Raw genomic sequence first — 17,721 nt, 5'->3', positions numbered from 1 at the left:
CAGATTCTAGATGATTTATTTTTTTTCCCCTGGTAAAAGCTTGGCAGATTTTTAGGCAGCAGGAAACTTGCAAAGCCTCTATCATTTCCTGGGTTTCATCAATTCCTTCCCTATCCTCAAACCATTTTCTGAACATATGTTCGTACTCCAGGACACATCTGCACATGAATATGAAGGAGGAGGGTGAGTAAATATCTGTAGTCCTTTTTCCCCGTATATATACCAAAAGAGCAACATGCACATCAGCCCAGGTAGTCGTTAATCATATTTAATTGACTTGAACATGTGAGATGTCACAGATCGGTAATTTTAACTGTCTTCCTGAAGACTGATTATGTTTTACTGTTCACTACCAAACATCTCTACTTGTCTCCTGGGTACCTTTACAGAATATTGAAAGTGATTACTGTCAAGAAGTAAAATGCACAGATGACTTTCTGGCCCATTTTCAAGGCATACACTTTAAAAAGCCAAATTTCTTTATCCAATTATAGATAACTTCATTTAAACTCTACTTTAGAATAGTATTAATAGTATTTCTCCTGTTTTCATTTTATCCTTTGGAAGAAAATATATAAAAAATAAAGTAAAAAAAATTCACCATTTCTTTTAATGTAAAAGTAGTGTAAACCCTACTGGTTTTTTTTGTTTGCCACTTCTTACTGAAAATCTCCAATTGTGTTTGTTAATGGGATTCTGTATTGCCACAGTAGTGAAGAATTTATACTGTTATAATGTTTCAAGTGGGCTAGAGATCTAGTTAATTAGGTCACTAATTAACAATAAAAGAAATCTGAAGACTACTGGATGCTCACATCCCATAGAGGACTGTGACATCCATAGTTTCTGTAGTTAGAAACTATGCAGCCATTTTTTCTGAGAATAGAAGGCTTGCAAAAAATAATTTTTAAGGAGCTGAAGTTCAATATAATGTGATTTTTTTAAAAAATTGAAAATACTGCTAGAAAAAGATTTCACTGTTTGCCACATGTAGCATTTTTTTAAAAATTTTGGGAGGAAAAAACGACCTAAAGAGCAGAATCCCCTGATGAATCCATCTGCCCGTCTAGACTGTGTCTCCTAAGTGAGTAAGTAGAGGCTGTCCAGGCTTCTCTCCTCAGGTGCAACCCCCCCAGTGCCCTCAGTGTTTTCAAGCATCATTTAATCAAACCTCACAACACTTCTAGTGAACCAGATAAATGCGAGCACCTCCATTTTACAAGCTGTCATCGCAACAGGCGAAGCGATGCTTTTCCCAGCCCCACCAGCTGGGGTTTGCTGTGGGAGCTAAGGGGGCTGCAGCATCGTGCTGCCTGCTGTGGCGGGGGACCCTGCGCCACCTTCTCTCCCCCCTCAGGTGAGATGAGATTTGCAGCCCGCCCTGGGGTCTCTGCTAGACCCTCCCTTCATTGACTTTGCAGAGGCTGCTTCTGCAGGTTTGCCCGCAGCTCCTGCCTGCGTGTGGCTGAGCCTTCATCACTCCGGGCGGGAGTGTTGGATTTCACCCTTTCATGTGCAGCAGGGTGCAGGGTTTTCTCTCAGTCTGGCGTAGTGTTACTTTGTGAAGCTGTTTTCCCTCATTAATACTTGCTCTGGTGCTACTGGAGAGGCAGATGAACTTCTTCAGAGGACAAATGATGAGGAGGTGCCTTTTCATATATAGGTTGCTGTAAGACCAGTACCGTACTGGTGTGTCTAATGGCCACTGTGTCTCTGTCCGTACCCCAAATACGGTATGTACATGCGCTTTCCTGCTATGTTGTAATGAAGTGGAAAGTTACCGAGGGCAGAAAAATATCTTTGGGGTTTGCAGCAGCTTCAGTTATTTCACTGGGGAATGGTTTGTCCTCAGGGGGTGTAGAAAGGTGAGAAATTCAGTGCTGTCAGCTTCCTCTGCATCCACTGCACCGTGCACACCATTCATCTCCAGCTTGTCACTAATCCTTGTCAGATACCTGTGTGGAGCAGGGCGCAGGGAGGGGTCCCTGCTGTCTGCGTCCCTATACCGTGAAAGCGCAGTGGCCTTCATCTGCCGGGAGGGAGAGGGGGGCAGCAGCTCTCTGTGTCTGCATGTGCAGATGGGAACTTCTGATCGCCATTTCAAGTTTTAATTCATTCTCTTCAGCCCTAGAATGTGGCACGGTGGTTTGGATGCTACTTGTAGCACGTGTACGGCAAATAGGGGATCCCTCTTATAATAAGATGAGCGAAGCCTTGGAAAATAGCAGTTCCTCTGCCGTAACAGCTCAGCTTTCTGTGCAGGGCAGCTAGACCCCATCTCCCTGTCCTGCCCGTGGCAAAATTTCACTGTGGCAGTGGCTATCGACAATCTGAATCACCTGTTACTCTTTTGGGCTTAGATGCAATAGTAAGGCTGCTCTCAGATACCAAAGCAGGTGGTCTGAGGCAGGCTTAAAAAAAAAAAAAAAAAAAAGGGGGGCAATAAAGATGGTAATGCATGCAAAACATTATGTGATGCATTAATCAATACAATCAATGTAAAAACACTTTTATATCTTAAATGTTGCTATTGAATTTATACCAGTAAAAAAGAGGCTTGACTCTAATGGCTAATTAGTTCCTGTAGATGCATTGCTGATAAGGTTCTAGTAGGTTGGCTGTGGTGCCCTGTATGCTGTTGGAAAATAGCAGTGAAAACTTGGGTGGAGGTCCTGTGAGTATGATCATTTCCTTTGAGAGCTGAAAGGAGCAGAAAGAAATGCTCTCTAAGCCTACAAACCCAATGGTACTGCATTTAAATTATTAGCTTTTGTATTAAAGTTCAATTAAACATGGCTTTGCAGCTGCTCTCCAAGATTCTCTCTCCCAGACTGTATCAAAGCAGAAGTAGACTGAGTTTGAAATGACATGCCTAAGAAGTGGTGAGAGGACCCCTTACGTTTCTTTTGCTGCTTCTTTCATCGCAGCTATTCCCCAGCTTGACAACAGAGTCATGATTTAATAACCTGAAAATAATGATCTGTCTTTGTTCTGCCAATTGGAAAAAAAAAAACCAAAAAACCCAACCATTAGTCTAGGTTTGCTGAAAGGGACTTTTAGCAGCAAATGCCTGTTTGCTTTCTGTGTCACAAATAGCAAACATACATCTTTACTTTCTCTATTTTCTTCTATTTTCAATTTTTTTCTCTTTCTGATGGTTCTTCTATCGCACTTGTGGGCCCAGGCTTTTCAACAAGGGTCCACATTTGATTTTTGCAGCACTTTCTCAATGGTGCTTGTCATTGCTCTGCCTCTGCAAATGAAGAAATGGGAAAACTGTGAGTATTATGCCAATGGGAAAGGATATACTCCCTTAAAAGTTATTTTCACCTCTGACTCATTCTTTCTGGAAGGTCTACTAGCAAAATGATGTCCAAAAATGAGATGGCATGGATTCTTGGACAGGCTTGGAGAAGTAATACACATGTCAAGGGAGTTTTCACCTGAACTAATTTTGTGTCATCATTAATTTTAGCTATCTCTTTGCAGAAGCCCCCTCCTAGAGAGTCCGTAGCTACCCTAAGACAAAATCTTTATTCATAGCGTGTGTCATCTAGGAAACTTGTTATGAAGAAGGTTGGGGAGTCACTGCAAGTGAGTGGGTCTTTCCTTGATGGTCTCAGAAAATGATATTGGAGGACATCCTACAGCTGTTGTACGCAAGCCATTATTTTTTGTTACTGTTATTGTAATTATTATGGGGGGGGTGGAGGAAGAGAGAAATCCTTGAAGAATGACTGATCCCAGTCAGTTAGATATTCGGAAGAAATGGTACCTCCATGTGTCCATACGTCACTGTGGTTTCTGTTGTCTTCACTCCCATTTATGCAAGTGTAGCTGCCATTAACAATAGTGTCAGCATCACTAATCATCTGGATGAAGGTGTTAATCCAAACCTAACAGGATATCAGCAATGTTATGAGAAGGTAGAATACCTGTCTGATGGTAGAATCAAGCTATAAGTCAGCAGGGAGATAGTTTAGGAAAGTAAGATCAGCCTGAAAGATGTGTGGAATCCTATTCCTACCATGAGGAAATAAACAACATACCTGTGAATTTAAGGGATGCTGCTAGAGAGCAGGGAGACCTGGCCTGGTAATGGGTTTCGAACTGTCTGTGGACAGAACAAAGCAGAAAGCTGTATTGAGTCTCTGCCCATCATCTAGAGACAAAGCCCATTAGAAGCAGGAAAAAGTAATGCCTGTTTGTGCCATTTCATGAGTGTCTCTGAAGTGATGTGCCCAGTCCTGTTACAGTTTAAGTTAAATAAAGAAAATGCTGTATATGAGAGAAAAAACAGAATGCATTGGAATGGTCAGCCTGCAAACAAGGAAGGTATTCACCTTCAAAATAAGAATATCCAAGGGGGTAAGGATCATTTGTCAACTATTTCCATGGTAATTATTAAAGAGGGGAGATTTTTCACAGTGTCAAGGATTAAGATCAAGAAACTCTGCTGTTAGACCAAAGAAGGCAGCATTTATTTAGGTTATTGTCTTAGAAGGGCATTTTTTAAATCTTTTTTTTTTTTTTTTAGGATAACCATATAGCTGTGTTGGCATGCTTGTTAGTGCAGTGAAAACTTCCTGGTTCTGTAAATGAAATATGTTGTACAAGCAAAAGGTCCAAGGTTAGATTGTGCATTCACATGGGAAAGCAATTCAAGTATAATTTGGCATGTCAGTAGGCTGCTACAGAAATGTAATGTTTTTTGTTGAAGAGCACATAAGCAAAGGTGTTAGCAACACTGATGTAATGAGAAACTAAACAATTCAAGAGGGTCAGAGTAGACGATGTAAGTGATACTTGTTATCGCTGATCCCTCTAATTCCACTGTTCACTAAAGTAATATCAGAAAGGACAAATAACATGTTTCAACTACTGACGTAGAGATGTACTCAAGATAAATGAAAATGGATCCATCCCTTAAGCATGAAAGACCTATTTTATCCATGTCTATATTTTACTACCAAGCCCTTCTTTTAATTTCTGATCTCTTAAAAAAAAAAAAACAACAACAACAAAAAACCGCCACCAAAACCAAACCTCTTCTTTGCAAGTCATGTGTGCATGATTACTGGCAAATTCATCCATTAATCTTTCTAAGTGAAATGATTTTTTTTTTTTTTACCCAATACTCCTCCTACTAACATTTTTCAGGCTGATAGATTGCACTCTGATAAGCTTCTAAATGGAGTATATAACAAATGTATTCCAATGAATTGAGAAAATGAGAGAAAGGGAGAAAACACTTTGACTAACTCTGAGGTGCTATCTGTGTGGTAAAAATAAATACGTGTTTCCAAATTACTCTGAATGCTTCAGTGTATGTATATGTTTTTGTGCTAAGCATGTTCAACTATAAACCTCACTTCAAAACCTATATTTTTTAGGCTACATTTTAAAGTTAATACCTACAGAATCTTTCCACAAGAGATAATTCACATTGTTCTCATATGCTTGTGTATTTTCAAATATCTAGGGGCTTGGTGCACAAGGAAAATGAGGAAGTTGAGGGTAAATCAAATAAATTTAAATCCTTTAAGTGAGATTAAGCTGCTGCCAGGAGAAGTGAGAGTATTTCCACAGGGGTTTAATATTCTTTAATTTGTAGAATACGGTAATAGAAAATAAAGAATATTTGAGACGATGTCTACTCTTCCCCTGCTCCAAGGCAGGATCAACTATTCACATTGACTTTACTTAGACTGAGTCTTCTCACTTCTTTCAAGTCTCCTATTGTAGAGTCTTGCTGAGAACAATCAGGTTTCCACAAGATGAGTTTATCACACTAAACTTACCTGATGCACAATTTACACTACTATGATGTTTAAAGAATAATTTTGCACCTTAAATGTCTGGGTCAAGTTTCCTATACCTTGTGGCTTTTCTTTGCAGAGAAACAAATTCATCATGGTTTTTGTCCATTTTACAAAGGTATTTTACTTTTGTTACTTTAGTCTCTAACAAAACAAATGATTTGAGGGCAGGCCGTAGCCATTAGGTGTCACTTGGTATTGTCTGGAGGGAGGATAGCTTGCAACATTTTCCAATCAAAACATTCTTGTTTTTCTGGTATTTGTTTGAATCTGGCTAATATTGGGGGGGGGGGGGGGGGGGGGGGAGATTTCCATTGATTGAAGAGAAAATTAATAACCTTGAAGAATGAATGGGTATTCAGCCTCTTGATTGACAGGTGATATTGACTGTCAGTTGGTCTGGGGGTTTCACTTCACCAACACCACCAAGTCCAGCTTTGTTGATCCTGATACTTTCCCCCCCACAGTTACCCGTTCAGTAATCTTCTACTTGCCCAGTTAGCCATCCATACCCTCTTCTTGCCTAGTCTTTTGTATCTATGCCTGTTCTTTCTCATCGGACATTGTCTCTAGGAAAATTTCTGATCTCTCTTATGATGTCCTAGCAGTATACAAAAAGGTGCAGTTACCTTTACTCAGCTAATACTTTATGGGTGATAAGTTGAATGAGCTGTTCCAGGAACATTTCCTCCATGCAAATAAAAGTGGCAAAAATAGTTCTTATTTTTGTATGAAAAAAACCAAAAGCATTTGGTATGACTCTGTGCATATGTCTGAGTAGGATAAATGCTACACAAAAAGTGAAAAAAAAAATTGTATCATTTATAAAGAAATGCTGACAGATGTGGCAGAAGTCACAAGAGAAGCAATGTTCTCCCAAGCCTGTGTCCCTCTGCAATTTGTCAATACCATACGCTGCTGAACTCTGTCAGGTACCTACAGCATCCACTGCAGCTGAAAATGAAAAATTTTGAGTGCTTTGAACTTGCCAAGGGTCAGTTGAAAACTGTTTAGCTCAAATGTCTCGGTAATGGTGGTATAGCATGTATAGGAAAAATCTTTAGCTCCAGTTACCCTCAAACTTTCATGTTCACCTATGTGGTAAGGTGATGTAGTACACGTTGCTCTATAATGACAATAATAATAGAAAAAAGAAGCCCACCTAGCAGAACTTGCTGACTCAATGCCTACCCTCATCTCCTGCAAGAAAACAACTATGATTGTTTTTTGAGTGGTAATTGTATTCACACCAAGTGCGAGAGAGGCTTTACAGGGAAATGTTCATGTCAGGAAGGATGTGGCTATTAAACAAAAGCCTGAATTTAATAATTGTTTCTTACAAGTGTTAAGGGCACACACACTCCATCTCTCCCTCTGTCTTGCTTCTATATATTTTTACTCCAGGCCATTCTTTGCTTCGAATTGACCGTTTTCTCCAGAGTTCACTTAATGGTTCAACATACTGTCTATATGTGTTATGTTGATACAGAGGGTGTTGTTTGCATCCATTTTTCTGCAGCGTTTGATATTTTACTGTGATTTCTTTGGTATATGCATGTAGCTTTTTATGCATCCTGTATGTTTTTGTCTCTTCCAATTAAAATCATTCTTCTTCTGTTTCTTGAAGTACCTGAGAAGAAATTTGGGCACTGATAGCCCTTTTCCTAGCAAAGCTGAAAGCAAGCAGCAGTTCTTGAAGAGACATAATGCAAACCTCTCCTCTTGATTACTGTTACCACTAATATGCTTGACTTGAATTCTTGCTCCCCTTCCAGTTTTGTTTTATTTTGTGAATCTTTGAGCTTTAGAGTCTGTAGTTAGCTGCTGTTCTCTTTCTTTGCAGATGCCAGTGTATTATTACCCATCTGGTCAGTACCCTACCTCAACAACTCAGCAGTACAGACCCATTGCCTCAGTTCAGTACAATGCACAGCGGAGTCAACAGATCCCACAGACTGCACAGCAAGCAGGTATTTACATCTGTTACTCATTTCTTCAGCTGCTCACAGTGCCTTTGCTGGTGCAACCTATTGGTTGTGTTTTCATTTTGAATTTGAACAGCAGAGGAGAAAGCTGGTCTCTGTTCTGTTTGAAAATATGGTGAAAATGACAAATTGAGAAACCCTTTGCTTGGAGATACCGAGCAATGGAAGAGTGGAGGTTGCGTTCTCCACCACTGCTGTCCTGCACACAGTGCCACGTCCTCAGTGTCTGTGCTCCACGTGACAGGGCACAGAGAGAGCCAGGAGGGAACTAGTGTGAGCAGTCACACTGCATGTTCAAGCCAACCGTTGCAGTTTGTCCTTCATCGTGCAAACTCCCCAAACATTTGTAAGACTCTACACGGTGGGCAGACTTGCCGTGATGCAGAAGGGGCTGGTCGTGCTCCACCACCTTCTGCTCTCCCTGAGCCCAAGGAGCAGTGAGGTGGTCCATGTGGTTGGTGCCCGTTGGGACCAGCTCCCCGCAGCAACATGCGGCTGGAAGGGGGGCCGTTACACTGTAAGAGAGTGAGTAGCAGGTCTCACAGTGAACCGGTCTCTTTTCCTGCTGTGTCATGCCGCTCCTGATGACAGCAGAGTAAGAGGGACATAGGCAGAGTTGGGCTGGTGCGTGTTGGGGGAGGGCAGGGGTTGTGTTTGTGAAGGGGTCCTCGCATTTCAAGGGAATAAACAGTTCTTCTGGTTTTGGAGATTTCTTTTTTTTTTTTAAGTTGTTGATTGTCTGTTTCTTTAGTGCACACCTCCCTTTGTAGTGTGTCTCAAACAGTAACTCCAAGGTGTATGGGGGGGTGTTGTTTCCCAGTAGGGTTTGCAATTACAGACGTGCCAGGTAGGACAAAGCATTCGTCATTCTGTCTGGGTTTGGCAGAAATCCTTCCGAATGGCAAAGCAGGTTCCCTGCAAAGACATTGATCTGAAAGTCTTTTAAGATGCAAGTCAAAAGTCCAGATACGAGACGTGAACAAGACTTATGGGGTCATCCAGCCCGTCAACCTGTCTCTGTAATGTGACTGCTGGCGATTTTGTTCACACTCTCTCAGACGCTCAGGGAAACAAAGAGACAGCAAACACAGCTATAACTAAAGAATTGATTACCTTTTTTTTTTTTTTTTTAAGTTGTTCTATGTTCTAATAAAACTGGTGGCGTTTTGGTCAGTGTCAGTGGTGGCTGACTGTGTCTGCTTTCATACCTTTGTATTTATACATTCCTGAGAGAGAAGAGGGTGAAATATTGCACAAAGGTCATCTGTCTCTTCTAGCTGCTCCTGCCTGACAGTCTGGTACCATGTTTATTACCTCTGTATAGTAGGTCTTTGAACCTAAGTGCAAATCAACTTAGATGACATTATCTGGGTCTACTGTGTTGTTATAAAACTGTATTTATCAGTTTAATGCTACATCCATAGCATAGTGGAGATTATGGTAAATGAAGTGCACAAGAGATGGTCTGAAGCACTTGAGTGATGTTCTGGAGAAGATCCAGCTATTTGATCTTGAGGAAATCAGAGTTTTAAAGATACCTTGTAGCACAGGAGCTGTTATGTTTGAGTACAGACAATGCAGAGATGCAAATACTAATTTTGTTTCTGTGTTTACTGCTTCATTTTCCTTACATGTTTGGAAAACATGAGTCATGGAGTTTGTGTAAAATCTCTAGCGCATCAGTCTTTTCCTGCAATTCGCTCTTTCAGCTGCCTGCTCAGTTGGAAACATTATTCTTATCTCTTGTTTAAGAATGAAAACATTGTGACTACAGTTTAGACTCCCTGCTGTGGTGATGATTTTAAGCATTTAGCTATTCTCAGATCTTAAGACTTGGCTGAGAACAGATTCCTTCAAGCTGGTTCATCCCTTTGGGCTCAGATACATCCTTTCCCATAGCCGTCGTCTGAGCGTGTGATAGGCATGCCAGGAAGCAGCTTGGAATTTCCTACAGGTCCTTTCTTGGAGATGGTTTAAGGATCATTCGAATTTATGTTCCGCTGCATCCCTTGGTATTTGGAAAATAACTAGCTTTCCAAAATGTCACATAATTTATACTAAAATAAAAGAGAAATTAAAGTATAGGAAAGCGTATTATTTATGCTATAGATTTATTGCAGGAGGTTCACTGTAAGCACTGAGACACCAGAAAACCAAATGATTCAATGATGGTTTCAGGTGGTTTTTCATGCCCAGTGTCACTGCATCTGCTTTTCTTACCATCAGCCTCCCCACACACATATATTTTGCTCCTCATGTGCCCTGTGGCCTCAGCCCACCTGCAAAATCCTCATCTCTTTTGGCTCCTCTTCAATGCCCAGTAGCTGCTCGCTGGGCAGGAGATGGTGTTTCGCCACCGCAGCAGATTGACTGGTGGCACCTAAACAGAGCAAATAACTGCTAGCTCGTACCGCAGTCTTTCGACAGTAGGGCAAGTGAGCTGGGGCGTGCCTCTCCTCTTTCAAGCCACTGATTTTTATGAAACTTTAGAAATGCCATATCTTTGCAGCTTTCATCTCTCTGTCAAACGTGATAGAAATTAGACGATGAACTCAAAACGTTACTCTGAGGGTTGTTTGAGGAAAACTGTCAGGGTAATCGCACTCATTTTTCCTTCAGAAACCAGTTTTTAAAAAACAAAACACAAAAACACCAAAAAAACTTTTAAATCTTCCTAGAAACTTGTACATGACTGGAAAATAGCAGTCAACAAGCGAGTGTTTCAGACTGCAGTTTCCCTTCCCATGCAGACTTAGCTTCAAATCAGCACTTGAGCAGGTTGTGCAGGAGTCAGGGATAACTAGGGGCAGGAAAATGAAGACGTGAAGGAGAATAGCGCTGGCGAAACGAGTGCAGGTCAGGAATATTGAGGATGGGAAGGGGGAACAGATAGGAAGGAGGCAGATGAAAAGACAATTTCTGAAATGGTTTCCCCAAAGCACTCGCAGAACTTGCTGCTGCTTTGGATGGAGGACAGCTGCATTGCAGGCAGGCCCGTGGGAGCCCAGGCTGTCTGTCTGTACCTGCTGGCTGGCTCATACGGCAGTGTGAACAGGGAGGCAGCCTCAGTCTGGCAGCTCAGAAAATGTTTTATTAAAATAAAAAAGTTTGCCTGCTTGGAGGAGCTTTTGGAAGCTTTCAAAGCAGCAGCAAGGAGTTCAGATCTTACTTTCCCCTCTTTGGGCTGCAGAGGTCAAAGTTTGATCTAATGCCAGCAATTTGTTTTCATTTTTCTTAGAAAAGGTCTCTTCAGGAGCAGAGCAATATTGATGACTTTTACAGCAAACAGCTAAAGTAAAATGTCAGCACAACATCTGTGATGGCTAAGGGAGTCTGTACTCTCTCATGGCTCTGGAAGGAGAGCAATATTAAGTTAAAATGGCTCCAGGGCAGAAAAAAAGATGAGCTCACCTAAAATTAGATTAGAGCTCTGGCAGCAATAAATCATTTGGAGAGAAGGATGAGAACTTTTTTGTGTGTTTATTTACCTTTTTTATTTTTATTTTTTTTCCTTAAGTGCTGACTTGTATGAGAACATAAGTGACCCATTTCTGGCAGAAGCCTGGTACAAAGAGAGTTGTCCGTGAAGGTTTTATAAAAACCTCTGCCATTTGAATTACGTTCGTTTCTGTTCAAGCCAAAATGTGGTATCTGACAGCGTGACAGCATGGTCTGTAAACAGAAATACTTTTATTTCACTCAGATACATACCATCGTTGCTCTTCTTCATTATGCTGCTTCTGCACGATTCTTGTGTTCAGTCCTGTGCAATGCAAAGTTTTCCAAAGTGTTGCCATTGAGTGGGGCCAGGGTCAAGCCGGTGTCTGTCACACTGTGGCATGCATAGGACATCGTAGGTGGATTCCTAGGGTGTGTTCAGGCAGCTGTTCTCAAGAACAGTATGCTCATTTTTTGAAACTATTTGTGTATGTTGCTATTACTCATTTCTGCACTCTCTAACAGATACTTAAGATACTGTGAAATGCCCAGTTCTGTAACCACACAGAAGAAAATATTATTTCTGTATTCTCATTTAGCAGTACTCTATAAATTGCACGTCTAGCATCATCAGTATTTCATTCTTCAGTAATTATCTCTATATTAATAGTTTCGAAAGCTTTCAATCCTAGTTATTGTGTTTGAATAGAAAAATAGAGATATATTGATGATAAATCAGTAATGATTTGTATTTTATCATGATAGAAGCAATCAGCAATGAGTTATTTTATATCTGTGTGTCTGTATTTTCTTTCATTATAGCAAGTGTTGTGCAATTCGAGGATTTTTCATCTTTAAAGTGCTTCATAAACATGAGCTGGATAAGTACATGCGTCTTACTTTGGGATATGCAACTGTTCTTATTGCCATTCACAAATGAACAAGCTGCAACAAATTACATGATTTTTTTCCTACTTTGGTTCATTGTTGCACGTCTGTCTTGTGTTACAGATAATTTCAGAGCGCAACAGAAATTTTATGGATAAAATAATATTTAGATTCTTGTTAGGGCCTACTTCTAAAAGGCAGTTAGCTTGGTTTATCACACAGTTGTAAGGTAAAAATCTGTGGTGTGTGTTTTGCATTAGTAATGAAGATCTTTTGAGGAGATTAAAGCTAAGACCTATAGTATTTGGTTAAAAAATCTTCCAGCCAAAAGTTTACACTGTAATATTTCCAGAGAAAATAAGATGGTATTTGGCATAATTGGATGGTCTGTAATTCCTGCAATTAATGTAATGATTTTAGGATTTCTTATACATTTGAGAATCAACAAATGTTGCCATTATAACCTGTTTCAGTGCCCAGATAGCACAAGAAGGCTCAGATTGCATAGGAAATCTCTACTTTTTCCTAAAAGCAGTATAGTTGGTTGTGTACAGTAGACAAAGGAAGTCGTTATGTGAGGAAAGTATGTATCTGAAGACTGCCTGGATGTAAAATCCTTTCTTAATAAGTATACGTGGATCTTCTGTAAACAGCAAATGTTTGTCTTGAAGGAAAGGTAATATTTCTGATGGAGTACTGTATTATTAGTCTTTACAGCTTCCAGTAAGGAAAAAGAGGTAATCGTCTCTTTAATGCACCTCTGAAACAAATTTTAAGCAAAGACAAAATGTACCTTAACAGAGTCCATAAATTTGATTAGGTAGAAATCAGAGTCAAATTGACAATGAAATACTGAATTTTTGCTTAATTTAATCATTTAGGTGTCAGCATAATTGAAGAGTGTTATCTTCAAGTCTCTTTCATCCTCTTTGTCTTCTGAAAGCATTTGTCACTATAAACTGATACGGAGAGGGGAAAAAAATGGCGGAAGGGAAATGTGCAGCACTAAAAAAAAAAATTGGTTTGTTATCATGGTCATTAGAGAACCTTATAAAGAAAGATTGCCACTTTCTACCTTCATTAGCATCCTGACAGGAGCTCATGGTCCGTGATAGATTTGTTTGCATAATTCCATCTATAATTTCTGTGCTTATATAAACATAAACAACTTCAATTTTTAAGTATCTAATTATCTGAAGAAACTATTTCTCCAACAGTAATTGCTTACTGCACTATTGAAACAGATTTGTACCGAAGGTGTCCATCTGTGTTTAATGCTGTATTTTCTTTCAGCAGATACTGCTGCTCCTGAAAAGCATTGCAAGGGGTGTGTGCCTCACTTTTACAGGGGCTTGACAGGAATGGGACGGACAGAGCCCTACTGTTTTAGATACTTCAGTGTAGTGCTGCATTCATTAATGTTGATGTAAGGCTTTGAAATTTAAAAGCATTTTATGAAATAGTAGGGCCAGATCAAGAAGGAGTTTGCAGCAATTGCAGTAGGAGGACTAAGTTCAAAATTGTGATCTTGAAGTGATCCACACCGATATTATTAGTTTCTGTCCAAATATTTTATGTTTAAGTTGCCCAGAAACTTAAAGCTTTACCTACAGGCGCTTCCATTTGGACAGTACTTAGTGTCTCAGACCAAGAGCATCTGCAAGGCAGAGCTCAGCGCTCCTCCTGCCAGCTGCCTTAGAGACTTCTGACGGCTGTGCCATGGAAGTGCCTGTAGCAAACCTAGGGGACTGCACTTCAGGCTTGTTCTGTTTTTTTTTTTTTCCCCTAAATCACATCTGGAGAAGAAGGAGCCCTCGTTTTTTTTCATTTAATGTTATGATCTGGTTCCACCTTTAGGCATTCCCATGGTATGAGAAACCCGGATGCCTTGGTCTGAGACGGTTTTAACCCCTGTTGTGCACTGCAGGGGAAATGCTCACCGGGATCTCTGCTGTTCACGGACATTCTCCATCTTTCTTACAGTGCTTTCTTTAAAGGTGTGAAGGAACAGAGAATTAAGTGCATGAAAAAGAAGGGCATAAAGCAAGAAACTCGCTTAGTTCCGATTATATATTTTATGTTCTTTTTTTGCAAGTTTAAAGTCTTGCTTTCATAGTATTTTGCTATTGTATACGGTGTGTGATTAAGATTAGCTCCAAGACCCATCCACCTCCTCAGTGTTTCCTATTAGCTACCCATAGGGAGCTTCTTACCTAGAGTTTTGCACCCTGGATTTCATTCCCCTGCTGCTGGAGGAGGATTCTGTGACTGAATATTGCATTCAAGACTTTTCAGAAGCTTGCTGGGAGAGCCAGGACTGGGGCTTAAAAGTTTTTACATTTCCAGTCTTAGAAACACTAAATCCTGTTGTCCTTCTGACATTAAGCAATAGTACTGCACCAGTACTGAACCAGCGTTCAGCTTTACAGAATATCTGTAATTTAAATAATAGCAGAATTAATACTTTCACACTCCTTGCAGCATACTTGATTCTGAAAATTAAAAGGCAAAATCACTTTTGTTAAAAAGCTTTGTTCTTCCTCAAATGACTTGTTTAATTATTCAGCATTCATACCAAGAGAGAGCAAATATTGAGGGAAGAGAACACCAGTAGGCTTGACAGCCATAAGAGTCTTAAGACAGGCATTTATTTGTGATTTTCTTTCAAGGCGTCTCAAGTTGTGTTCAACTTCTCTAGCACTAATTAAAATCTAAGCCATTTCTGACAGTGTTCCTGGGGTTTCACACTAAAATACAGATTTTTTTTTTAATCCCCCCCCCCCCCCCAGAGAATTAGTATGTGTTAATCTCATGTCAGCTAATGTACAGGAGCAAGCAGAGAGAGAGAAGCTTTCTAACAGCATTGTGCAGTGGATAGGACTTCAAAATAGCCTCTGTAAAAGTTGCAGAGGCCACGCTAAGAGGTAGGGAGCGCTCTAAGGTATTCAACAATGTCCACAAAGAATCTTTGTATTTCTCTCTTTTCTTTGCCAAAAAGAGTCATACATCATCTCTATTGCTGATTCTGTGTTGGATCAATGCACAGTGCTCCCACTTTTTGCGATGGAATTTTCCAGCACTGAATAATTGAGAGGTTTATATTGTAGTCCTTGAGAGCAAAGAAAGATTTAATCTTTTTTTTTTATTTTTTTCTTTCCTGATACCATCCTGCTATTGCTAGAATTAGTGGAGCCCCACTGTCGTGGTTTAACCCCAGTCAGCAACTCAGCACCACGCAGCCGTTTCCCCCTCCCCCTCCCAGTGGGGTGAGGAGGAGGAAAGCAAAGGAAAAAAAGTAAAACTCGTGGGTTGAGATAAGAACAGTTTAATAACTAAAGTAAAATATAATACTAACAATAGTAATAATGAAATATAATAATAATAGTAATGAAAAGGAATACAACAAAAAAAGGAAGGGGGGGGGGAAGGAAAAAAAACAGTGATGCACAATGCAATTGCTCACCACCCGCTGACCGATGCCCAGTTAGTTCCCGAGCTGCGATCCGCGCCTCCCGGCCAACTCCCCCCTGTGTATATGCTGGGCATGACGTTCCATGGTATGGAATACCCCTTTGGCTAGTTCAGGTCAGCTGCCCCGGCTATGCTCCCTCCCAGCTTCTTGCACACCTGCTTGCTGGCAGAGCATGGGAAACTGAAAAGTCCTTGGCTTAAGATAAGCGCTACTTAGCAACACTAAAACATCAGTGTGTTATCAACGTCATTCTCACCCTAAATCCAAAACACAGCACTGTACCATCTACTAGGAAGAAAATTAACTCTGTCCCAGCTGAAACCAGGACACCCACCATCAACAGATATGCTGGAAGGCCTCTCTTGGAGGGGCAGAGGCCATCTCCAGCTCTGCTTCAGGCACGCTGCTCACAGTAGGCTTTGGGGCTCAGTTTTCTGTAACTTTCCTGCAGATGAAAGCATGCAATGGGATGAAGAAGTGCAGGAGGGCTTTTGGGTCTAAGCTAATAATTGAAGAAATACTCCAAATGTACACCAGAGGTCTGCACTGCGGGGGGGGCGCTTTTGCCTTACAGTTGCTATTGATTGAGGATTTAAGAATCGAAGCACACTTTGCGGTTGTAAAACTTAATAGAACAAGACACTTAGATTGGGACGTGGCAGAAGAAATGTGTGTGAGTATGAGCTTCCTGGAAGAAGGGCCACAGCATGTGTTCAGTGTTAGGGCAGAGGAACTCAAGAGCAATGTCCCAGTAACTGAAGTGGTGTTCTGCTGCCCACCTCTGATATGTAAAAAGGTCCCAGTGCTTTTACCTGAATTTTGTTCAACCTTTGTTACAGTCAGTTATTGTTTGCCTAAACCGTCCGCAAGAACAGCACCCCTCTGCAATTGCAAGGACATTTTCATTTGGACTCACCAACATTAGATATATAGAATGTATGCATTTATATAGCAAGTGAGCAATTGTCTTAATTTCTCTTTTGTTTGTTTGCAAGTGAAATAAGGCTGGTAGCGTGGGTGTGTGAAGGAGGCAGCCCTTGAGTCTTCCCAAAGAAAGGAGCTGGTTTCCTTAGCAACAGGCAAGGATATGTGATACCTCTCCAAATAGTTCTTCACCTCTTCCCCAGGTCCTGCTCTCTGTTGCAGCTCACTCATTATGCACCAGAGCAGACAGCATTCCTGCAGCATGAGCTAATTGTAATGCATGATGGCTGGTAGCTGTCATTGGTATTGGACAGAAAATAAAAAAAATTGAATTTGCTGTCTGAGTGTCTGGTACTAACAACAGCTTGATTATTTCTGTTATTACTGGTGATACATAGTCCCTGCTGAGGTTTCACTTTCAGTGGGTGTCACTGGCATTTATCATTATGAACGATAAGGATAAACGCAGGTTTTCTTGCTGCAGACTCTGGTGAGGGTTCCTTCATGGCTGATAGGATGTAGATTGAGAAGGGAAAGAGGTGATTCTTTAGTCAGCCCTTGCTGCCAGTCTAAAGACCTAGCTGTAAATGCGAGTCGTTTTACGTTAATTCACTCCAGAACTGACAAATAGAGGTTCGTTAATACTATTCAGAGCTTCTGTTTCTGCTTCTGTTTATGTGCTGGTGGCAAGACATGACTATATCCTCATCAGGAATGTTATTTTCAGGATGGAGAGACAAATAAGCACGCTACTCAATATGTTGAACTTAAATTCCTTTTTACACAATGCTTTTTTTAGAAGTTTGAATCCCTAACCCAACCATACCTGCATAATGGGAAGTTAGATAAGCTTTTACCCCAGTTTATCTGGAAGGAGCTGAGATTAGTACTTTAACACAGATTTTTCTTCTGTATTTTTATGTATTCAATTTAATTTTTATTGTCAATGCAGTTCCCAGGATCCTAATGTCTTAGTAACAAATACAGTCTTTTGACTGCTGTCATATAAGCGCTTAAGAACAAGGAAAAGAAAAGAGGCCAGTCTGTGCAATAATGATTTTTGTACCATAGTCATAACAAGGAGCCATAGCTAGCTTGAGAGCCCTCTGTGCTAAGAACTGTATATATAAATATGAAGAGATTTTCTTTTTCACTCCGTGGACCCAGCATAGAGCTTGCATCCAGGGCTAAAAGA

General features: G+C 40.6%; 1 protein-coding gene across 1 annotated transcript in view; it reads left to right on the top strand.

Moving 5' to 3' along the window:
- The window catches only part of ARPP21 (cAMP regulated phosphoprotein 21), a 244,242-nt gene that overhangs the window by 196,433 nt on the left and 30,088 nt on the right, over positions 1-17,721 (top strand). The window contains 1 exon segment of the mRNA XM_050890972.1: positions 7,663-7,789. Within this exon segment, the coding sequence (XP_050746929.1) occupies positions 7,663-7,789 (127 nt within the window).

The sequence above is a fragment of the Gymnogyps californianus genome, chromosome 2, assembly GCF_018139145.2.
Source record: "Gymnogyps californianus isolate 813 chromosome 2, ASM1813914v2, whole genome shotgun sequence".
Classification (NCBI taxonomy): Eukaryota; Metazoa; Chordata; class Aves; order Accipitriformes; family Cathartidae; genus Gymnogyps; species Gymnogyps californianus.
This window is presented reverse-complemented; position numbering and strand designations above follow the sequence as displayed.